General features: G+C 36.3%; 1 protein-coding gene across 1 annotated transcript in view; it reads left to right on the top strand.

Annotated features, from left to right (window-relative positions):
• Window positions 1-25640, top strand: part of LOC134571440 (sodium channel protein type 2 subunit alpha-like) — a 154856-nt gene that overhangs the window by 72866 nt on the left and 56350 nt on the right. Inside the window, exons 2-10 of the mRNA XM_063429692.1 lie at window positions 2579-2898; window positions 6717-6837; window positions 14290-14377; window positions 15746-15874; window positions 19185-19276; window positions 21749-22021; window positions 22340-22403; window positions 23157-23298; window positions 24809-25015. Coding sequence (XP_063285762.1) covers window positions 2632-2898; window positions 6717-6837; window positions 14290-14377; window positions 15746-15874; window positions 19185-19276; window positions 21749-22021; window positions 22340-22403; window positions 23157-23298; window positions 24809-25015 — 1383 coding nt within the window. The 5' untranslated portion in view covers window positions 2579-2631. The remainder of the gene's footprint in view (window positions 1-2578; window positions 2899-6716; window positions 6838-14289; window positions 14378-15745; window positions 15875-19184; window positions 19277-21748; window positions 22022-22339; window positions 22404-23156; window positions 23299-24808; window positions 25016-25640) is intronic.

The raw sequence follows: 25640 nt of genomic DNA, 5'->3' as shown, positions 1-25640 counted from the left end.
ACTGCTTTGTTTTTTGTGTTCCTCAGCCTCCTCAGTCCCTGTACTCCCCCTCACCCCCCTATCCCCCCCCGCCACACACACACACCTCCCGTGTTGTAACATGTTACATAACCCTTTATTCACTTCCGCTGCCTTCGATGTCATCTGATGGGGGGACCTAATCTGCATGCATGGAAAGCACTGTGAGCGCATTAGGCCTTCCCTATAGAAAATCATTGCCTCTAGCGAGAGGACATCTAGCATCATCTAACGGAGTCAAACTTTGCAAAACTCCATGAAGTGCCTCTAGTGGTTGTCTAGTAGAGGCAATCTTAGTACTGCAATGTAAACATTGCATTTTCTCTAAAACTGCAACGTTTACCATTGCAGGACTAAGGGGGACAGGGACAATGCACCCAGACAACTTCAATGACATGAAGTGGTCTGGATGCCTATAGTGTCCCTTTAAAGGACAACTGCAGCGCTATTTATAATGTTGCAGAGTTTAAAATCCTATTTAACCCCTTAAGGACCAAACTTCTGGAATAAAAGGGAATCATGACGTGTCACACACGTCATGTGTCCTTAAGGGGTTAAATGACTGTCCTCACCCAGTTTTTCTAAAAAAAAAGCATTAACGTGCTTGCAATCCAGCAATGAGATGGTCTCTTGCTTCTGAGAAATAATCAGCACTGGCAATCTCCTGGCACAGGGTGCACGCACAGCAGTCTCTGTGCTAGTCTGCAATGCTTTTCATAGAAGCCCTCACAATCGCCTTGCACTAGGACAGAATGCAAGTGAGAAAGAGAGCCCCCTGGCCAGCTGGGAGGGACAACCCAAAGGTTTCATAAAAGTGCTGCGTTCTCTTAAAACCCTTAAATACCTCCACCAAGCTAAAATGCTTAAGGAGTTTGAAGTTTTATTTTACTTCACTTTAACTTAAAGTTTTTACTAAGCAATTTCTATGCAAAACCAAAACAGCGTGAGATGGTTCAAAACCCCAGAACATGTGAGTGGGGTACCAACATAATTTTGCATGCACACTAAATCTGTTTCATAGGCTTTCAACCTCATTGCAGTCTCCTGCTGATAGTGGTTGTTAAACACTTCCACCTTGATGGAGACTTACAAACGTGTTACCAGATTTGTTCAGATTTGGCTATTTTAACTTAAACATTGGAACTTGAATTGCTAATTGTCCTGAATGTTTAAAACAGGCGAGATAATGTTTATTTAGAAATATTTTTTTTAACATAATGTGTTTTTTTCTATTGCTTACTCTCATTCTGTTGTGTTTTGTTTTTAACTTGTTTTAATATAGATGTGTGTGATATATTAAGTTGCATTTTTAGCTATCCATGAGAGTACTCAGCTACCACAGCTGTGAATGCCCACAATAAATTGTGACAAAATCATAGATGTTGTACCACGAAATCTTTTACCGTGCACTAATAACTTAATTCATGTTTTTCGAATTCGAAAAACATGAATTAAGTTATTAGTGCACGGTAAAAGATTTCGTGGTACAACATCTATGATTTTGTCACAATTTATTGTGGGCATTCACAGCTGTGGTAGCTGAGTACTCTCATGGATAGCTAAAAATGCAACTTAATATATCACACACATCTATATTATTATAATATGCATATTATTTTTCATTCTTTATTTAAGGATGGATCAACAGATATATGCACTTTACAGAATACATTACATTACACATATTTGTTGTATAATGATAATACATAAACACAAATAGCAAAACGAAAAGGTAGAAAATGTACATTAAAAAGGAACATACTGTCAGGAGTTTTGGGATAGTACCCAACGATGATATTGTCTATGGCCTGTGGTCTGGTAATTTGTTTAAGATACATGTTTATGTGACAACTTTTAAGCTTAGGGACTCCGTGTGTCTCTGACAGGAAAAGTCAAAATGTATACAGTTGAGGGAAGGGAGAGATATTAATACTTTTCAAATTTTTATTTATTTTGGGGGTAGTCAATATTTGGCGGTGCTGGGCCAAAGTAAAACTCTGAAGTACTTTACGGTGCTGTCTCTCTTTATAAGTAACATTTATGTATGTTGAAGAATTCGGCTTGCGTTATCTGTGGGTGTGACAGATGCTTTGTGAAAGCAACCCATGAGTAGTGTGAGGTTGTTTATATGTATTTGTGTGCATACGTGTGGGCTGTAGGTATATGTTTGTGTCTGGGATGTCTGTGGTGTTTTATGTCTGTACTATAGGTTGCCGACATCTAATCTATATAATACTCTGAAAGGGGAGTAGTTCTTTCAGTTTTTGCTTTATAACATTCTAAATTGACTAAAGGTGTGAGCTTTCATGTTATGGCATAATAGTGCCCAATTCTTAAACCTATATTTTGAGACTGACCCAGTTCATTTATTTGTACCTTTTAGAATAGTGTTTGTTATTGAAACCCCACGAATAATAGAAAGTAGAGCATATCATAATTTATATTATTTTTATTTCAAAATTCTGCTTCTCATCCATCCAAAGTGAAACAAAAATGATTTAAAAAAAGAAGAGAAAATGCAATTACTTCAATATTGTTATCTTCCTTCCTCTCTTTTTAGACTTCCATTATGAAAGGTGCTAAGCAGTGAATTCAAAGTTGCAGGATGAAAAGATGGCACAGGCACGACTTGTACCACCAGGACCTGACAGCTTCCACTATTTCACCAGGGAATCTCTTGAGGCTATCGAGCAACGCATTGCAGAGGAAAAAGCTAAGAAACCCAAACAAGAACAGAGGGATGACGACGATGATAATGGCCCAAAACCGAGCAGTGACTTGGAAGCAGGCAAAAGTCTGCCATTTATATATGGCGACATCCCACCAGGAATGGTGTCAACACCATTGGAGGACCTAGATCCCTATTACATGAATAAGAAAGTAAGGTTCACCTTTAAAAACTATATTTTGCACATACAGATGTGTTAGTCTGAAGACTGTGTAATATTTTACTGTTAGGTGACAAATTGTAACATTTTCAAGTGAACTAAACAAAATACTTTAGAACAAGTGTACAGAGAGACTGTTAGTAGAATGAGACACTTCTGAATTTCATTCCTGTAAATATGACGTGTTGTCTACAGAGATTCCAGAGTCGACAGCTTGTTGACAGGTTTCCAGAGCAGTCTAGTCTCCAGGTTTAGTTATTGCAATTTACCTCTTTCCACTCCCTGCCCAGTTTTACCCCTGATTGCAACACCCCTCCTAAAAGAGAACAATTTTTATGTTGTTAGAAGTCAGCCATTCATACTATTAGGATCAAGATTTTGTATCCAGAATTCTCACTTATAATCTGATTGGACATCGTTGACCCACTGTCCATCTTATTGAGGATAAACATAGAAACCTAGAATGTGACGGCAGATAAGAACCATTCGGCCCATCTAGTCTGCCCAATTTTCTAAATACTTTCATTAGTCCCTGGCATTATCTTATAGTTAGGATAGCCTTATGCCTAGCCCACGCATGCTTAACTTCCTTACTGTGTTAACTTCTACCACTTCAGCTACCACATAGGATGTATGTGAACTCCCTTTTTTGATTTCCCATGCATCATAAACTAAAACATTTCAATAAAAAAAAAAAATCAAAACATCCTCTGAAAATCTCTACTCTTGGATTTTATGCAGTTCTCATGGGTGTTCCCACGTAGTGTGAATGGGTACTTTACTTGTCATGATCCCCGATCACAGTAGTTAAAAAGCAGTGATAACTATTGCGTTTTAGCCACTGTCTTACAAAATTCAGAGCAAAAAAAAGTCATTAAATAATAAACTAATCATGTCTCAGTTCCTCTATCAAACAACAGAAGACATAGTTGTGTGTTCAAGGTATCAACTCTTAAAATAACAAAATGAGGAAAAGGATAATTATTTCCTTTGAGAATCGATGAGCTGTTTGTGTCTTCATTTGTGCAGACATAGAGTTGAACACATATTCTAGAGAGGATTCTCCAGAAGAGTAATTTCTGGTTGTTCTTCTTCTAAGTGTTCCTTGGGGTAGCCCAGCAAGCCAGGTTGTAAAGGATATAACTGTTTTGGCACAGGTGGTTTAATCAAACGACTTTGTCTCTTGTTAAATGAGAAGTATCTTAGCGGCAATCCCCAATGCATATATTTTGCATGTAATTTCACAGAATGGGGAGAGTCCTTCTGTTCATACATCCATATGCTGACTGCTGTATTAGTGTAGTTTATTAATCCAGTCAAACCAGCAGACTCAAGCTTCATATAGTCCTCAGGGTCCCCAACAAGGCAAAGTTACATAAACACCCTCCTGCCTCTCCCGATCTCATATATGCCGAATTCCAAACGTGGCAGGTCAACTATAGAGATAGATACTCAGTAGAGTCTTTATTTCAAAGGCCATTGTCAACATATGGTTGAGCTCACGAGTTTGTAGCCACTGGGGTTTTGATAATAATTGGGGGATTACCGGAATTGATAAAGGCCACTAAGGAGGTATGGAGACTCGGTTTAGATAGAGTAGTGGCAAATTAGCATGCTATAACATCAGAAGGTAAGATGTGATGAAAATCTGTCAGGGTTATGCAGTAAATTGAGAATTGCAGGGAATTCAAAGTGATTTTCAAATGTAAGGACAAAATAACCAAACTGAACACAGAATTTACTTGGAGAAATGTTCTATATTGGCCATAATGACCTAAATGTAATATTCACTTTCAATTCACTTTGCTAAATTGAGAATTTACGGTAATACAAATAACCCTGCCGGGCATTAAATAATGGTAACTGGAGCTCAGGATCAGTTAAACAGTTCGAAGCAGGTCGAACCCTTGCACTGGCTTCCATGTTGTGCCTAGCAAATGATTGCAAGTCCGAGAAGACCAAGAAACAATCAATAACAAACATTAAATGGGCATTACACGTTGGAATCAATCCATTCTTTGTAACAGAACACAACATTGTACACAGGGAGTACTTAATAAAATGGAAACTGGGGAATGGCAAAAAAAAAAAAAAAACTAGCTAGAAAAATTGCTGAGACAGGGAATCTATTTACATTTTTTGGTCTAAAACTTGGAATTATTTTTGCAGTTATTGGTAATGCACCCATAGTATAGTTTTAAAGTGTTTAACACCATTTAATAATTGTTATCGTCACACCTCGTTGATAAGTAATGGATTTTTGTAGCATTTGTGGATGATACCTCTTTATTCACAGAATGCCAAATTGCAATGAGTTGAAAACTAACAAGCTTATTTACTAAAGTTAGAACTGTGAGGAATTCAAAGTGAATTTCAAATTTAAAAGTAGAGTTGCAAAACTGGAAACATAGTTGATTTGGATTTTTTTTCAGTGCAGCTATTTGCTTTTAGATTTGAAATTCAATTAGAATGCCTGACTATTCCCACTTCAATTAATAACCCTGTACATTGCAAATGTAATTTAAAAGGTAATGACTTTGTAAAATTCTCCACACAGTTATTAAAGGGACACTATAGTCATCAAAACAACTTTAGCTTAAAGGATCACTATAGGGTCAGGAACACAAACATGTATTCCTGACCCTATAGTGTTAAAACCACCATCTAGCCCCCACCCCCCAGGCCCCTCATGCCTCCATAAATATAGCAAAATCTTACTGTATTCAAGCATGAAGCTGTAACTCTGCATGTTGTTTGACTCAGAAAAACAAGCTGTCTGCTGACATCATCAAAAGTGGTGGCCTGATCCAGTCACAGTGCTTCCCCATAGGATTGGCTGAGACTGACAAAGAGGCAGATCAGGGGCAGAGCCAGCATGATTCAAACACAGTCCTGGCCAATCAGCATCTCCTCATAGAGATGAATTGAATCAATGAATCTCTATGAGGAAAGTTCAGTGTCTGCATGCAGAGGGAGGAGACACTGAATGTTTGGACCCAGGAAGGATCTGTAACAGCCATCTGAGGAGCGGCCAGTGACGTTATCACTAGGCTGTAATGTAAACATTGCATTTTCTCTGAAAAGACAGTGTTTACAGCAAAAAGCCTGAAGGTAACAATTCTACTCACTAGAACAAATGCAATAAGCTGTAGTTGTTCTGGTGACTATAGTGTCCCTTTAATGAAGCAGTTTTGGTGTATAGATCATGCCCCTACAGTCTGACTTGTTAATTCTCTGCAGTCTAGGAATTAAATCACTTGTGTTTCTGTCCATGCAGGCCTAGCCACACCTCCCCTGGCTGTGACTAACACATCCTGCATGACAAAATGGTTTCCTATTTAATCAGATGTAACTTACTTTAAAAGTGTAGCAGGGTCTAGCAAGTTCTTAACAGAGCAGGAGATAGGACATTCTGAATAAACAGAATTTGCAAGAAAGGAAGTACAAACATTAGATGACTCTTTACATGAAGTGTTTAGGAAAGCTGCATAAGTCACATGCAAGGAGGTGTGACTAGGGCTGCATAAACAATGATTTATTGCTAAATGGCAAAGAATTGAGCAATGAGACTGCAGAGGCATGATCTATACACCAAAACCGCTTCATTAAGCTAACGTTGTTTTGGTGACTATAGTGTCCCTTCACTTCACTGTTTTCACTTCATTGCAATTCCATGTTTAGCTAATAAATCAAACAGAGTACAAAGCATTATAAATTGAAGGAAGAAAAGTGTTAAACAGGCATATAGTTATGGTATTTCTAATTACTATTGTTGTCTAATTCTCTTTTTTTTTTTTTTTTTTCTTTCAGACTTTTATAGTATTGAACAGAGGGAAGGCAATCTTCCGTTTCAGTGCCACATCTGCCTTGTACATTTTAACCCCTTTCAATCCTGTTAGAAAAGTAGCTATTAAGGTTTTGGTACATTCATATCCTTTACAATGTGTTACTAACATTGAATCCTGTTTAACTGTAATATATTGTTTATACGTTTTATTACCTTTCCAAATGATTCAATGCTGTTGAAAAACTCTCCGAATGATTCATCTGCAAAAACTACCATAGACGTTAAAAGGGAGTCATGTAGATAAATCATTTTTAAAGTTTTCTAACAGTATTGAATCATTTGGAATGCTTATTAAATGGATGCCCAGAAGTGGTTCCCAACCGAATCCTCAATGAATCTTCAAGTGAATCAAATAGTCCAGGATTTAGGCAATTCCTGTTCCAAATCCTGTTCCAACCTCCCAACATTTCAAATGGACAAAAAGGGACACTATAATTTTAGTGGTGTTAGTGGGGATGTGGCCAGTGGTGGAGCTGTTCTGAGCAATGGTAGGTGACTTACTAATAACAATCAATGTAACTAAATTTAATTTAGAACAAGACTTGTTGTGTATCTTATTTACACAGACTGGTTTCTTAACAAATGAATTGTAATTTAAAGACACATTACTGTAATTATTATTGCTGTGGAGCTCTATTATAGACTCAAACGAACCAACAATATCGAGCTCCTAGAAAAGAGGGACAGCGTGATTTGGGACGAAAATAAGGACTGTCTCTCTTAACTATGGACACTTGAGAGGTTTGTCATTGGAATACTGACAAATGCTATACCATGTGTGTGCCTTGAGGCCTGAGTTGGTATCAACTGCTTTGATCCAAGTACTATCATTCTTTAGATGCTGTTGAAACTGTGAGTCTCAACATCCTGTGCCTCTCTGGAGATATGGCAGTTATCTAACATCTTTAGATGGTTAGCAAGATAGATGTGAAACAAAAGCTATTAATCACATTTGTAAAATACATTTTCATGTTTAAATACAGCCCTAATGTAGGGTAGGGTAATCTTCTGTTCTTCAGAGGTACCAATTTGCAAAGAATTCAGTGTATTAAAGTGATCTATTTTTGGAGTCTGTATATCCTGCCAAATGAGTGCGTTGTCATTATTTCTGATAGCGTGCAAAGAGTTCCCTTTAAAACACATTCTCAGGGTTCTTCATTAACATTGGAATTATGGAGTACTGACACAGAGATTGAACATTTTGAGGCAAAATATTGAAAATAGAACAATATTCTAACTCCACATTTTTCAGATTCATATGTTCCACTGCCAATTCATGGAATAACCTTGATTGTGAATAAACCGTTTAATTTAAAGCAATAATGATCCTGTTCTTGGATTAAGGGTATTTCTCTATTTCTCTGTTGCTCTGTCTTTTACAGTCATGGAAAAAGAGAGAGCACCCTCTTTGAATTCTATAGTTTTACATATCAGGATATGATAACAATCAGCTGTTCCTTAGTAGGTCTTAAAAGTAGGTAAATACAACCTCAGATGAACAACAACACATGACATATTACACCGTGTCATGATTTATTTAACAAAAATGGAGAAGCCATGTGTGAAAAACTAAGTACACGTTATGATTCAGTTGCTTGTAGAAACACCTTTAGCACCAATAACTTGAAGTAATCGTTTTGTGTATAACTTTATTAGTCTCTCACACCATTGTAGAGGACTTTTGGCCCACTCTTTTTTACAAAGTTACTTCAGTTCATTAAGGGTTTGCTGGCATTTGTTTGTGGCACAGCTCTCTTAAGGTCTCGCCATGGAATTTCAATCAAGTTGAGGTCTGGACTTTGGCCGGACCATTGCAACACCTTGATTCTTTTCTTTTTCAGCCATTCTGTTTTAAATTTGCTGGTGTGTTTGAGATCATTGTCCTGTTGCATGACCGACAATAGGCCAAGTTTTAGCTATCGGTCAGATGGCCTCACATTTGACTCTAAAATACTTTATAAGACAGATGAGTTCATGGTCGACTCAATGGCTGCAAGGTTCCCTGGTTATGTGGCTGCAAAACAAGCCCAAATTATTACCTCTCCACCACCCTGCTTGACAGTTAGTAAAAGGTGTTTGTGCTGATATAGTGTGTTTGTTTTTTGCCAAACGTGGCACATTATGGCTAAACATCTCTTATCTGTCCAAAAGACAATTGTTCCAGAAGTCCTGTGGTTTGTTCAAATGCAACTTTGCAAACCTAAGCCATGCTGCCATTTTCTTTTAAGAGAGAAGCGCCTTTTTCCTGACAACGCTTTCAAACAAACCGTACTTATTTTACTTTAACATACTAACTGAGACCTGTAGAGTCTAAGATCTAAGATTTCTTTGAGCATTGCATGGTCTTACCTTTGGGGTGAATTTGCTGGGACATACATTCCTGGGAATATTGTCAAATGTATTAAATGTTTTTTTACTTTTAAATAATATTTCTGATTGTAGAATGATGGACTTGTTTGGAAATGGCCTTATAACCCTTCCTAGTTTGATAAGCAGCAACAATTGCTTCTCTGGGATAATTGATGGTGTCTTTCTTCCTTGGCATTGCATTAAAACACACCAAAATTCTGCAGACCAGCAAACTGCTAAAACCTCGGCTTTTCTAGAAGTGGTCACACTGGGTCATGATTAATTAATAAAGGGCATTTAATTAGCAGCACCTGTCTGCTACTTAACCTCTGAATCCCCATGGAAGCAGTAATGGTGTACTTTGTTTTTCACACATTTGTCTTCTCCATTTTTGACATGGTGCAATATGTAATTTGTTGTTGTTCATCTGAGGTTGTATTTACCTAATTTTAAGACCTGCTAAGGAATGATTGTTTTTATCTCTTTATATGCAAAACCATATAATTCAAAGAGGGCGTACTTTCTTTTTACCGTGACTGTAAATGCTGTGATTTTACAAAGTGAGGCAGTTATAATCCACTTGCAGATCTCAGAGTGGATACAAAGTTACTATGGTACTTTTAATAATTTCACAAGTATCATTAAAGGAACTTGTTTTCCTGGCACAATAGGGTTATTAGGTCGTCGTCGTCCTCCCCCCCCCCCCCACCCCACCCTCAGGGCTCCCCTCCCGAGGGCTGAAGGGGTTAAAACCCCATTTAGCCACTTACCTTTCTCCAGGGCCGGGTTTCCTCGGTGCTGGTGACCTCTCCTCCCCCTGCCGATGTCAGATCCGAATGCGCATGCGCGACAAGAGCCATGCACGCATTCAAACCGCCCATAGGAAACCATTACTCAATGCTTTCCTATGTACAACAGCGTCTTCTCACTGTGATTTTCACAGTGAGAATCACGGAAGCGATCTCTAGTGGCTGTCTCACTGATTAACCCTCAGTGAAACATAGCAGTTTCTCTGAAACTGCCATGTTTACAGCTGCAGGAGTAAAACTAGAGGGACCTGGCACCCAGACCACTTTATTGAGCTGAAGTAGTCTGGGTGCCTGTAGTGGTCCTTTAAGGGGACACGTTTCATTGACATTACCCCTGAAACAACTGTAAAATCCCCTAAATGTAGGTCCACTGGTGCTTAAGACGGAACCTAAAGTGTTAAATAATATATATTTTGTAAGAATATGACACTGTAAAATGGGATCCCCTAACATCTGTCCAGCCACAAGGGATAGTTGGAGAATATCACATTACTGGTAGGTTAGCAGAAAACAAATGAAGATCTGTACTTCCTCTAGCACCAATCCCTATTACACTACGTCCATTTGCTTACTGAAGGGAAGAAACATAATTCCACAATATTTCTGAGCAGCCTCACAGAAGTTCTCCCCGGAAAAAAATAAGCATTTCTATTCCGTTTAACTAGAAAACTTGAAGTATCACACTTCTTTTGGTTCAAAAATAATATCTTCTTCCCAGCACGTGTTCATTTTATTTCATTAACATAGGCCATGCACAGTGATCATCTGAGGCCGTGTAATCCCCAAGTGCAGATTTGACATTTTAAAGCTAATTATTCCCATCGTAAACACCTTATGAAAGGGATGTGCCCAGGTTAAAATGATATAATAAATAGCTGCACAGAAGTTGGCTGTGTGGCAGAAATTTGCTGGGGACCCAAGATTTGTAAGCTATGACACAGATTAGCAGGATAAACTGGCATTACTAGTCAAATGTGCTCCTATGCAGTCTGGGCTGATGAGACCTGTCAAGCTTCAGAACAGAGATAGATGTATCCTATCAATGAGTATTCTAAATATGTTCAGAATTTTGAAAGAGTGAAAGATTTGATATAGTGCAATCTATAAGTATAAAGTACCATTATGTGGCCAGAGAGCGTTCTATTTCAGAATATTGCTGTGTTCAAGGATGCAAAATATACTTACAGTGGGTTATGTATAAATAGCAGTGCTAAATCTTGTATATACAAAAGTAGCGAAATATTCTGCTAAAAAAAACAGAATGCAAAACAACATAGCGTTTAACTGTGTTTATAAAACGCCAGAAATGTGTGTTCCAATTGACCACTCACAATTTAGAAGTTGTAATAATGCCTTGTATAGAATTTCCCCAAAGGGTTAAATATATTCTTGCCTAAATCACCAAGGTTCACACTGGTATAAGGTGGTCATCCACTCAAAAGAAAAAAATGGAATTGTAGTGCAAATAGGCAATGCCATTTTAAAACAATTTATTAGACTTACATTCAAGTTTAAAACAGCAGGTTTAGTAATTCAGAATCACCACTAGTCATCCAACGTGTTTCTTCTGCTTTAGGAACTTCCTCAGATACATAGCTTTCACCAGTGAGCAATCACCCTGGAAACCAATAAATTTTTCTATTGGTTGCTCTAAATACTTTTTAGTATCAGTTAATTATCAACATCACATAACAGTTCCATTCTTTTCTAAGTAGACCATGCTTTATTCTTAAAGGATCACTATAGGGTCAGGAACACAAACATGTATTCCTGACCCTATAGTGTTAAAAACACCATCTAGCCCCCCTGGGCCACTCATGTCTCCATAAATATAGTAAAATCTTACTGTATTCAAGCCTGAAGCTGTAACTCTGCATGATGTTTGACTCAGAAAAACAAGCAGTCTGCTGACATCATCAGAAGTGGTAGCCCGATCCAATCACAATGCTTCGCCATAGGATTGGCTGAGACTGACAAAGAGGCAGATCAGGGGCAGAGCCAGCATGATTCAAACATAGCCCTGGACAATCAGCATCTCCTCATAGAGATGAATTGAATCAATGAATCTCTATGAGGAAAGTTCAGTGTCTGCATGCAGAGGGAGGAGACACTGAATGTGTGGATGCATTTTAGGCAGCCATGACCCAGGAAGGATCTCTAACAGCCATCTGAGGAGTGGCCAGTGAAGTTATCACTAGGCTGTAATGTAAACACTGCATTTTTCTCTGAAAAGACAGTGTTTACAGCAAAAAGCCTGAAGGTAATGATTCTACTCACCAGAACAAATTCAATAAGCTGTAGTTGTTATGGTGACTATAGTGTCCCTTTAACAGAACACTCCAAGCAACATAACCATTAAAACCTGTTATAGTGGCTAATGTGCTATGCGTGCCCTGGCACCATCCAAATTTAATTAGTAATACAATTGTCATATGGTTTGAAAACTTACCTGGCATGTACTACCACATTGCCCACTTCTGTCAGCAGAACACTCTCAGCTAATGAGCACAGTCCTTGATCGGTCATCCAGCTTCACCTGAAGGAGGAGACCGAATGCAGCCTTGTCACCTGGGGGACCCAGGTAACATGTTAAATCACTGTAAAACTTAAACATTACACCCATGTAATGTCACTCCTTCTGTCTGTATCATTGTAAAGCAGCATGACTTTACAAAGTCATTTAAAACATAGTTAAATATGTCTAATAAATATGTGCCACTGTTAATGCAATATTTTTAAAATAATATTTTCCTAAACCATGATAAAGCCTGATATTGTGAAAAGATATAAGTTTGCTAGCAATCAAAATATAACTCCTACAGGGAACTAATGTCACACAATGGACCAGAGGTCACTGTTATACAGTTGGTACTATATAATAGAAAAGCATATCACTTACATACAATATGTCACTGGAGATTATTGTCCTCTTTGAAGAACTCCTTCCTGTCTTTTAGATAAATGCTGAAAAGGTTCTCTTTACCAGCTTTGCAAAGCAAAATATCTTTGAAATGAACATTATTGACTGACAATGAGTTTTATTCACTAAATTGAGAAGATAGCTGAACTGGAGAATATCTCTGCTTTTGTGTACAATTTGCAGATCCATTGTCTATTCTAAACAATTCTAGGTTTTAGGAATTAACCCCATTGAGTTCTTGTGTGCTGACTGTCAATGTAGAACCATTAAATTATGCATGGCATTTGTCATCTCTCCACAACCCACTGTTTAGTCAATAAATCCTCACATTTTTGTATGAGTATCAGACTGTTCTACGTATTTCCTGAATATCACTTGTTTAAAGAATCCAAATATCAATAAATTAACCTATTTACTGCCAGCCAGCTTTCCCAGGTCCAAGTTAGAATTAAGAGTAGTTATCGTGTGGTTGTTTAGCTGCTAATTACATATAATCCTGATTAGCTTCAACATAGATCTTCAGAAAAATCTTGTGATTAGACAGAGATTAAGACAGAGATTAGGACCAATCTCAGGGTTTCTACTGAAGGATTATTAGCCAATATTAAAAAGTAGAAGGTCTAACTCCTACACTGACTGACATCTAAAAGCATAGTTCAAGATATTTCAGAAGTGTATTGATTTCTTTAAGATGAGATTTAACAACCTACAGTTTAACCTTTTTCAGCTACGTAAACAGGTATTATGCCATCCACATCTACGGAAGTCAGATAATATTGTTTAATGCACCCCAAAAACATGATTAAAAAAAAAAACAGAGATGCCAAATACACACCTTTGTTCCAGTGATAACAAGGTGTTTAGTCAGATTTAAAAAATATAATAGGCCCACCCAAGCCCACCCAAAACTGTCCAAAGAGACATAGACATTTGAAAAAGAGGACAATAAACCTGCCCTAGGGTATGTCTAGGCTCCAAGTCTCAAGGGAATGGATTTGCCTGGAGTGTAGTGTGTTTGGATCATTACAACTGTATTGGATTCAAGAAATTAATTAGTTTAATGCACTTAATGCCACCTGAATTTTTTTACACATTTTCAAACAAGTGTACTTTACTATGTTTTTATGTACATGTTACGCAGTACTTTACGGGTGAAATATTCTATGGCATCACACATTGAGAGCAGGGGATTTACATTAAATTAGATACTCAATTAAAGTATAAAGCGCTACGGAATCTGTTGGCGCTATATAAACCGCAATAATAATAATAATAATAATATAGACAAAATAAAATAACTGTTTATTAGAAATGTGCATGGATTAAATAAAATAGCAATATAGTAACTATTTAACTGCCAGCGCCTGCGCATGGATTCATGCTGTTCTTGTGAGTTACTCTGATACATTAAGGTGTAAAAAGTTCTGTATGTATATTTTCCTTAACTACAATATACATTATTCAGCATGCTCATTATGTGCACTATTTTGACCAATTGCGTGTTCATGACCATGAGCAATCCTCCCGATTGGGCAAAGAATGTAGAGTAAGTATGTTAATTCTATACTCTTCTTCTGGTTTGAAAGACATGTATGTTTCTGTATTGCTTCCATAGTCTTAACAAGAGTGCTTCTAAAGCCTTCAAGCATTGTACACTGCCAGATAATTACACCAGTTGCTTAGTGATATATCAAGAGGAGATTCCCTAGAGAATTCTGTAAGTGCTTTTGTCCGTTTAATTTAACTGGCTTTCCGCACTCTGTCATTTCACGAGGCAACTGTGAGGAAATGTGTGGTGTGTGATTCAATAAAGTTTGTTGCCCTTCAAAGCCACTTCAATGGCAAATGGCAATTTTGTGGAAGCACAGTACATTAAGCAAGCAGTTAAAGTGATTCATTTAAAATTCTTCTGATACAAAATTCACAGACACAGGGCGGGATTAGGGAGAGTGGCAGACAGATGTAGGGAACACCAGACTCACTCAATGCTGAAGGCTGAAGGCCACAATCTAAAACTCTTTTGATAATACAGGTTGCATGTAATTTTAATAATTGTTTATTTCTGTTATTTATTTGTGTTAAAATGGCAATATTAACTGTTCAGTGTGTGAATAATTATATCAGAAATACTGCATGGGTCCATTCGTGTAAATATCACAAATTACTCATGTCATTATTATGTATATGTTTATTCAGAAAATAAATGTTGTTAGACTATAGAAGTTTCAAAAGCTACAGGCAGACATTGAAATTGGAGATTTCTTTTTTTTTTTTGTATAAAACATTTATTTATCTTGCATCCTTTTTTTTTTTTTTTTTTTTTGCATTTGCTCCATAATCTATTAAAGGGACATTATAGGCAGCCAACCCACTTCATCTTATTGAAGTGGTCTGGGTGCAGTGTCCCTGTTCCTTTAACCCTGCAATCTAAAACAATTTTAGAGAAACGGCAATGTTTACATTGCATTGTTAGGACTCATTCTATTGGCTGTCTACCAGACATCCACTAGGGGTGCTTCCTGCAGTTTCACATTGTTTAATTCTGTGAAATTATATGTCTATGGGTGCCTGGAGTGTCCTTTTAAGTATGGCAAAGCATCAGGGGAGCTGGTAAAGCATTAGTGAAATTGTACTTTACATTAAGGAATTTACTCTTTGGCCACAAATCTCAACTGAATAAATGCTTTTGAAAATTTTACTTTTAACCCCTTAAGGACACATGACGTTTGACATGTCATGATTCCCTTTTATTCCAGAAGTTTGGTCCTTAAGGGGTTAAGCAGTCGCAATTACAATTTACAATTTTGCGTCAAACCAAAATCATGCCATGTTCCGAAGCTATATAATATGTACAGAAAATCACAGAAGATTAAGGAACTGATAAATGATGCTTGTTTGTGATTCTTCTTAACAGGTACACATTCACTGGAATTTACACATTTGAATCGCTAATAAAAATTCTTGCAAGAGGTTTTTGTTTAGAACACTTTACCTTCCTGCGAGACCCATGGAACTGGCTCGATTTTAGTGTAATTGTTATGGCGTAAGTATTTTACTAAACTATTTTTAACAAATTAATAATGTGTAGTTATGTACTAAGCCCCCTCAACTGCATAATTTATATTGCTTAATACAGTGGCTGCACATTCCCCCATATTTCATTTTGGAGTCTACAACTTCAGTCTATTTACTTAATACCAAGTGGGTCCAAGCCTCCTGTTGAATAACTTTTGAAGGGCAACACTCAACACCATCAGCACTTTTAGTTGTTATGGTACAAAGGGCCTTTGAATGCAGATCCTCTAATTTCAAGTGGATTGCCAGAAATTGGGTCACTCCTGGTACAAAAAGCCCACACTCTCTGCTGTTGCTGAGATGATGAGGAACCTCACATTATACTTATATGTTCAAAATTGGACAGCAATGATGGACTGAGAGGCGACATCAAAACTACTTACCATGAACACCCAAATTTACAGGAATAATCAGAAAGGGAAATTCCATAATATCTTGGCAACAGCAGAGGTAGCCACCTCTAGGTGCAGAGAGAGACAGTTATCTTTTTATAGTAGCAAAACTGTAATGCCAATAATTGAAGGGATACCACTCAAAGACTCACTACACAAATAAAAAATAGTAAAAATTGGCTGTAGTAGTTATGTTGCTAAGAGCGTACCTTTAAATATACTTTTGTCTATTCAGATTTTAGAGTGTCCAATTGCCAATTGATATGACAAATTGCCCATTAATCTAGGTTTAATTCAAAACCAACTTGCTACTTCTTTGCATGTCGCTATCAAGTCTGACATTTCCAAGTTTTCTGAGAAGTAAGTGGGATCTCTTCATAACTAAGCAGTTATTACTTAACTTGCCAATTGTACCAAGAAAGGCATCAAAAATTTGTTCTGTCACATCTGAAGAAACCATTACTGTGGCTGTGCTAATGGAAAGAGAGAAGTTTTGTATTAGAATTTTCAAACATTGCTAATGCGATAGAAACCCTATTCATACCATGACTTAATAGTAAGTAATATGCCACTAGCAAATTTTAATTTTTTAATAATTGATTCTACATATATGAATAGCCTGCAAATTCCAATATATATATATTTAAATATTTAAATGTAATTATTTGCTTATGTAAAGCTATACAGTCATATTCAAAGTTGTAGAATTGTCTCAACCAGCTAAAGGTAGATTAATTTTTTTGTCATGCAAAGCAGCCAGAAATAAAACAAAAAAATATTTACAGTCAATATTTAAAGAGCTTTAGATCATTTTAGAGGTCCAAATTTTTTAGCTCTAATCATTCTAATAAAAATTAGTCATTAAATTTGCTTAAGAGTTAAACAAATACAACCAGAATAAAGAATACGGAAAACTACAGCTGGAGTTTTACAGAACTGAAGTGTGCGAAAATTTCAGATATAATGAGAAAAAGAGATCGGGGGTCTTAAAAAGTATTATTTCAGGGCCATATTTTTCCTTTTATTAAAATTTCCTATAATCAAAAAGAAAGCGTTAATTACCAGCAATAATAAAAAATCGTACACAGTTAATTTGGGTCATGTTAATAAAAGAAGGGATTGGTCTCACAGGCAATTTGTAGTGAAGTTTATTAATCAAATAAATAATGAGCCCCGTTGTAGTGGTTTAGAGTGTCCCATTAACAAATCAGTGCACTTACCTTTGTGAAGGTTCCTGGTTCAATGTCTTCTGGGTGTTACATAGACTGGAAAGAAATTATTTTAGATGAATATGCTTAAAGGCTCAATTCTTGATATTCTCAAAAATTTAACATAAAATACTTCCTATTAATATGCTTAAAGGCTCAATTGTTTTTATTTTCAATGATTTCATAAAATTAATTTGTGGGGCCTCAATTTAATATTGTTGGATACATGTTCAAACTATTAAATATTTTTGGATAGGCTTTTAAATGTTTTTTTTAAATTAAAATATAAATTATATATCGTATCTAGAAAAATATATCAATATTTAAAATATTATATAAAAACTTTAATATATTTTTGATACTATAACATAATTTTAAAATATTATCCAAAGATATTATATAATGTAAATAACTTTTCCAACCATGTTAAATTGAGCCCTAAGTCTCTTACAGAATGTAGATATGGGGATTAGTGAATATGGAGAAATATTTTATAACCACCCCAAATATATACATGTGTACACTCAGCAAGTATAAAGTGTATATAGAGTGTATAAAAATGTACTTGTACTTGGATTAGGTCCAACTACATAGCAAAAAAAATATGTTATATGTGTGGGTTTTCTCCCATTTTGCATTGCTAACCTACATGGCAACTTCCATTATCGCTGTGTTTATTTTCTATATAAAAGTGAGATAAATATTTCTATGAACACGTAAATACAATGGAAGAGGAAATAATTTAATATCACAACACTTTTCCTTAAAATATAAAACTAACGATGGTGATCATTTTAGATTTATAGTAACTTAATTCATCATGCTTAAGGCAAACATCTCCATTGATTACAACTTTTGTTTTACTTCCCAGTTTGACAATTACGTAATGGGGTTTTGTCCCTGTTGGGGCCTAGATAAATTGCAAATACCCCCAAAATGGCATGTTCACCTGAGATCCAGAGGAGAAGCCCTTCTGGGGTTCATAATGAACTCATCTTCAGCTCCTGACACTGTATGCTTCAGAAGACCTCTTCACTTTTGTACTTTCGCTTATGAACAAAACAGAATTTTATAGAATGTCTCATAGGAACAGAAATATGAAACGCAAACAGATTCTGCAAAGTTAATATATCGTAAATAAAATTTACAAATGTTTAAACAGCTCTAAAAAAAAAACCAAAAAAGCAACATAATCATCTAGTCTGGCAAGGATAGTTGGATGTCTATTTTAAGCCTTTTAGAACTCTTTCACTGTATATATACATGGGGTGTTCCAGCAAACAGTCTCTCTAACATTTGCTGGAACACTCTATGTATATGCAATACTTTTTAAGAAAGGATTTCCAAACATTATGGCCCTAAATTTTCATTCAACTGTAAGTAGTTTTTGTATCTCCCTACAGTGGATGTCACCTTTGCACCTAAATCCCACCTCTTGAAAGTCAAATAACTTCTACATCCAGAATAGAAATTTATTTTAGCCATGGTTTTCAGTCTGTGCTAGTCTAACATCATATTCAAATACAGTTTTGATTTCTCCCAGAACTTTTCGCACATCTTCCTTCTGAGCTGTAGATTTGCACGTATCAAACCAATATCACCAAAATGTTCTTTATACAAGAACATTGATTGAATTAAATACTCTTAATTCCTGAATAACTCTGGTTTAATCCTACAGGTATGTAACAGAATTTGTAAACCTAGGCAATGTTTCAGCTCTTCGAACTTTCAGAGTATTAAGAGCTTTGAAAACTATTTCTGTAATTCCAGGTAGGTGGTAATTGATGTTAGGTGTTAGGCCCCTTGTACATCCAACTGTTTCTTTGTGTCTGTCATTGTGTTTGTGTGTGAACTCCCCTATTGCAGATATGTGACAGAGTTTGTGGACCTGGGCAATGTCTCAGCACTGAGAACATTCAGAGTTCTCCGAGCATTGAAAACAATTTCAGTCATTCCAGGTGAGAGCTAGGTTAAACACGCAGGCTGATTTTTTTGGCTCCATTGAAGTCCAAGTCACATCTTTTGAGCATCAAGCCTTGTCGTTTGCCTCTCATGCTGCTAATTAAAAAAAAAAAAATTCTAATAATAAAAAAGCAGGAATCATGAGACAACGCAAGCAAGTTCATAAAGATTCCTGGCTTTTTAGCATTTAAATTTTTTTTCTTTATTTTTTTTCCGTTTTTAATTTACCTCAGTTTTTCAAGTTTGACCCACTTTCTTGCATGAGACTCTGCTGTATAGTTGGTCTGTGTAATTTGCATTTTAAGATTTATTTTTTTCCTACATTCAAAGTAGTTGAACTTTATTTTAAAAAAATAGGTAACACTAGTTATTTGACGCTCTCGTTGAAGTGTCGCATACAATTATAACAAATCTATACATTATTGAAAGTGAGTGTGTCAATTTGCACGCGGCTCAAACATTCTAGAATTTACTTTCAAATATAGAAGCACTATAGCTAAAGACAATTGCATGGTAGCTGCATGTGAATTCTATTTGGAAACTCACATCCTTTCCAATATAGATAAAGTCTGTTTTCACAGAAAACTTTGACAATGTGGTTGGGTCTTCCATAATTGGTTGTTTTATGGAGAAATTATGCACTCATAAAAACAGAGCACCATTTTATTTCCAAAATATGTATTGTCTCTTGTCACCAACTTTTTTTCAGTTGCATTGACTACAATATTTTAAGATAAAGCAAAAAAAAAACAAAATGTCACTTATTTCATACATCAACAAAGGACTATTTCATACAGGACATGAATCAGTATTAATATGGTAAAATGATTTACTGGTGTATTTCATCACCTTAAAATAACAAATGCAACTTTTAATGCAGATGCATTTTTAATATGGGACGTGAAAAAAATCTGTTCAAGTCAAAACGTTGCCTAATTTTTGAGATTTAGGGAAATTTTGTTTTGGGGCACATAAGGTGTTTAGTTTAAAAAAAAAAAAGTTTAATATAGGAGTGGTCCATTTTCACGCCCCCTAGTGGTCAAACTCCTGTAGGCAGTTTCCTACACTGCCTGATATGAAATCCAGCCCTAAGCCTGCTCCCTCCCTGCCCAGTGTCTGCTGTTTGCTGACTAGAACAGATGCCCCAGGACTCTGGGATCACTATCTGGGGGAGCCAGATATGTGCATGGCCCCTGCCCCTCAGTTTGTACACAGTGACAAAACTATACATACTGCTTCCCACACTGTTACACACACACAGACACAGAGCTAAGCATTCTGCTTCCTACACATATACACACAAACACACACTGCTACACATACTGCTCACAACACTGTTATACACACATACTGCTACCCACACTGTCAACACACATGCACTACTATACACACTGCTGCACATACTGCTACTAGCCACACTGTTACACACACACACACACACACACACACACACACACACATACTGCTATCCACATTGTACACAAACACTCACACTCCTACACATACATATTCCTCTCTATAAAATAATATATATTTGAGCTAATTAAACCTTCCAGCAAGCAGTGATTTTCAATACCCTGGATCCAAAAGTGTAAAACTTAAATATTAAACACATTTAGTTATCTCAAATACAGTAAACGCAGTACTACAAAATAATGTATGAAAAGGGTGGTGAAGGAAAGACTACATGCAACTCGCTAATGATGTAGCTGTACACTGATGCTGTATAGTTACACTGATTAGCATTAAAAACGGTAATTCTCGTGGATCTCATTTAAACCATCGAGCACAAGTTGTTTGCACTCCAAAGGGTAAAATAACCATTTATGGAAACTCAACAACTGGCGAGCTTAAATCTATCTATGCAAAGTTATTAATGTGATGTGATACAAGAGACTGCATTAGAATTCTATGGCAGGTGGAATTCACTGAAACTAGGTCTCCCTCCCATTGTGTGGGTGACTGTAAAGGCAGTTTTTAATTAGTGTCCCACCTACTTGTTTTCACAAGTACCAATAAAATGCATCGCTTGTGGTGATGCACCGGAAAACCACAGTCACAAAATTGTTTACGTCTCTTCAACTCATTTCACTGTTTTTCACCAGCTTCAGGCTGTCCATTATGTTAACTGCTTTGTGTCAATGTTACTGTGTTTGTCTGAGCTTTCTGCATGCAACTAACTCATCACTGTAATTTAATTTATATTTGTATATTATGTGATTTACTCAAGCTATGGTGAGATGGTAATACGAATGAGAGCATGCTTATTTTTCATCACAGGTCTCAAGACCATTGTGGGGGCTCTGATACAGTCGGTTAAGAAGCTTTCGGATGTCATGATTCTTACAGTGTTCTGTCTGAGCGTATTTGCACTTATAGGGCTCCAACTTTTCATGGGACATTTAAGGAATAAATGTTTACTTTGGCCCCCTCTTAATCCAACCTATGAAATTCATAATTCATCTTACTTTAATGGCACCATGGAAACGAATGGTACATTTTTTAACTCAACAGTTATCTCAGTTAATTGGGACGAATATGTTGCAAATGAAGGTGAGCAAAATCTTTTGAATTTTTACCTTTGTAACGCAAAGATGAGAGACTTATGATGTCGTCAGTAGAATTTTCTGAAACAAAATGTATCTGAAGATTTGGAGAAAATAGCTTTGAACAGTTTTTTGTTTACAGCCAAATTTTTCACCTGTCACTTGACCACTCATCCTTTCTTATCAAATGTTCTTCTTAGGTATTTTCTGCATATTCTTTGTAAATAATGTTTTACACCGATTACTAAATTAAATAGCAATGCCTGTAATGTAATACGTGTTTATGTCTGGATTTTGTTTATTATAATGTTTTTTTTCTATACAGAGCACATGTACAAGTTGGAAGGTCAAAGAGACTTTTTGTTGTGTGGCAACTCTTCAGATTCTGGGTAAGATTATTCATTTTTACTTGTGTCCATTGCTACAAATGAGAACTGGGGATATTTACATGATGCAATCTGATGCAACATAGTGTAATTCAAGCCATGCTTATTCCCTTGTGTTGATATAAGGAATTCCACGATTGACCTTTCTTGTTTTGTGATGAGTTGCAACAGAATTATAGGATTTGTGAGATGTTAACATTATGGATATCGTTAATTCTTTTCAGTGTATTAGCATAACCATGATCCGTAATTTAATTACTCATCAAGTCCTGTATAATACAGAAAAGGATTAAACTTTTTATTTTTAATGCTTGTTTAGATTAATTTATTTTAATTAAGTCACACTCCCCTTTATCTTTTACATTGATCAGTGTAATGGACGACAACAAAATAAAACTGTACACAAATTTGTGTATGTTTTAAATTATCCTTGGGCACCAATGTATCCTACTGTGTAGCCAGTCATAACGAGAATCTTAATTTTCATCAACAGTAAAATGCTAATGAGCATTTTCACTATAAAATGAGTTGTAACTTTAGAACTGAATTGCTAAATTAGGACCAAAATAGCAATGTTTCCAACATATCCAAATCTATAGATGTTTTCTAGGCTTCAGAAATAATTTTTAATCGGTAAACCATTGAATGTTTATGCAAGTTGTACAAGTAAATCTTCTGATCTTACGTATAAAAAACATGTTCATTAGACTGAAGATGGTTGTAATAATCCTATAATTTCTCATTGGTTTTATCTAGTCAGTGTCCAGAAGGATATATGTGCGTAAAAACTGGAAAAAATCCAAATTACGGTTATACAAGTTTTGATACATTCAGCTGGGCATTCTTATCCCTCTTTCGGTTAATGACACAAGATTACTGGGAGAATTTATATCAACTGGTGAGTAGTCTTGAAGATTAAACGTAAAAATTGTTAGCATTACCTGGAGAAGTCTTATAATGTTCTTTTACTTCAATACAGAAAATATTTTTGTATTGAGAGAATGATGGTGGTAAAACAGACTTTTCATCCCATGTACAGTTTTGTGTAGTTTCACGCCAAGCTGGGCGGTGCCAGTGGATTGATTGAATTAGGGATGGGTGAAAAACTATTTCCCCCACTTTTTTCCACAAACATAAACTACGATACGTGGTGTCTAGGATATTTTGGAGATGCTGCTATGGCACCACTGTTTCTGAATTGCCATTTTAGCATGAGCATGACTAATGAGAGTTATTAGGAAAGGAATACCTGCAACCGTTTTTCATAAATCTAATGCTTCTAATTCTACTCTGTAACCTAACCACTCTAAATCAGTGCCTCTACCTCCAATCATTACCCAACAGTTTCCTGATGATGATGATGAAGGGTCCAAGATGGGAATATAGGGTGGAGGGGACAAGAAAGTACTTACCTGTCCTAGACTCCATCTCATGTCTTGCATTGTGAAACTCCTGTTTCACAATGTCACTGCTGATTAGCTTAGTCTACTGCAGTCACATAAACGAGATCTATGACATGCAAGTAGGCTGAAAAATGTTGTAGAGACAGCTACAGAAATCTGTGTTGAGCCTTGGCAATGGATATATGTAGTTTTTAATACATAAATAAAAACATAACTTAAAGGAGCAAGAATTCGGTCCAGAGTTGATGGTTTCAGTTGTATTATCAAAGATTACAGGCCCAATTCCTTCAGTACCTAAAGCTCCACCTCTGCCCTGGCAATATCACTGGTGTGCAGTTTGTTCTAGATAATAAAATAGAAATGTGCATGTCTGCACTTCAGTATATCTCCTGTATAGCTGTGTTCACAGGGCAGGGCTTAACTACTCCCTACATGACAACTAGGAACCAGGCAAAAATTAACAAGAAGTAACACTATCCAGTATCCACCACCGGGCACAGATTCTGTTTAGAACCAACAAAGACCTCTCTCAAGCCTGAATGTTCATCCACAAGTATGTAATGAAAATAAGTGATTGAAAAAACATTCCGTGTCATGGCAACAAGATGTAGCTAATCACAGTAACTGAAATGTGAATAAATCAGCACATAATGTGTGGCAATCATATAATGTATATTATATAAAAAATGCTTACAGATGGTGGATGTCAGGATAGAATACTATAAAGGCCCTTTGTCCTCAAAATTGATAAAATGATACAGCTCTGCTCCAGAGTATTAATAGCAATATGTGTTTCCCAGGAGAGAGCAAGTAAGTTATTTATCTGAAGATATGGCTGATCCACGATCACTGGTTCTAGAGTCGGATGTTAACCATCAACAATATGGTAGTAATACAGCAACAACTCTGTATTTTGATATTTCCTAAGTGTATGCTGTTTTATGCAAAATCCATTTTGAAACTTTGCTCGATACAGACCACCAATCTATATATACATTCTTGTAGACCCTGAGAGCTGCGGGCAAAACCTACATGATCTTTTTTGTTTTGGTGATATTCTTGGGCTCCTTCTATTTGGTAAACTTGATCCTGGCTGTGGTTGCTATGGCATATGAGGAACAAAACCAGGCAACTTTAGAAGAAGCCGAGCAGAAAGAAGCCGAATTTCAGCAGATGCTCGAACAACTAAAGAAGCAACAGGAAGAAGCTCAGGTACACTGGAAACCAGATGTTTATAGATTCTTTCCAGGAATGTCTGTGGCATTGGGCAATGCACTTTGTGTTAATATATATTGTTAAAATGTTCTATTTCTCAGGAACTAATTTACATTTAAGGTCTTCTAAGTGTGGAATACTACAATACTACCACCTTCACTATCAGTAAAACACATCTTTTGAGTGAAGATGGTTAGACTTAATTTCATTATGAAAGTGGTAACTGAACATTTTTTCTGAATACCTACATCTAGTTGTATTTCTTCAAGGAGCAAATAGGTCTCAAGCCACTACTGTGGATCACTCAACGATAGTTTGATCATGAGAAAACACCACCTATGCACAAGTCACTGAACCAGAGTTTTAGTTTGGTACAAACCTCATTAAAGGCATGCTTATTTTTAATAATGTGCTGATGAACTCAAGCTGTATAATAAACCAGACCTGGAATAGTTTTTTTAGCTAAGCACATGCATTATTCTGAAGGTGAAAGGAGTATACGCAAAGCTTTGTAATCAAGAAATGTATTGATATAATACCAAGGAATGCAGGCAGTGGCAAGGCATCAACTGAATATGCATATGTTACTTTATATTAATCTTATCTTGATGTTAGATTCCCG

This window comes from Pelobates fuscus, chromosome 8 (genome assembly GCF_036172605.1).
Source record: "Pelobates fuscus isolate aPelFus1 chromosome 8, aPelFus1.pri, whole genome shotgun sequence".
NCBI lineage: Eukaryota > Metazoa > Chordata > Amphibia > Anura > Pelobatidae > Pelobates > Pelobates fuscus.
Note: the sequence above shows the minus strand (reverse complement) of the source record. Positions and strands in the feature narration are given on the sequence as shown.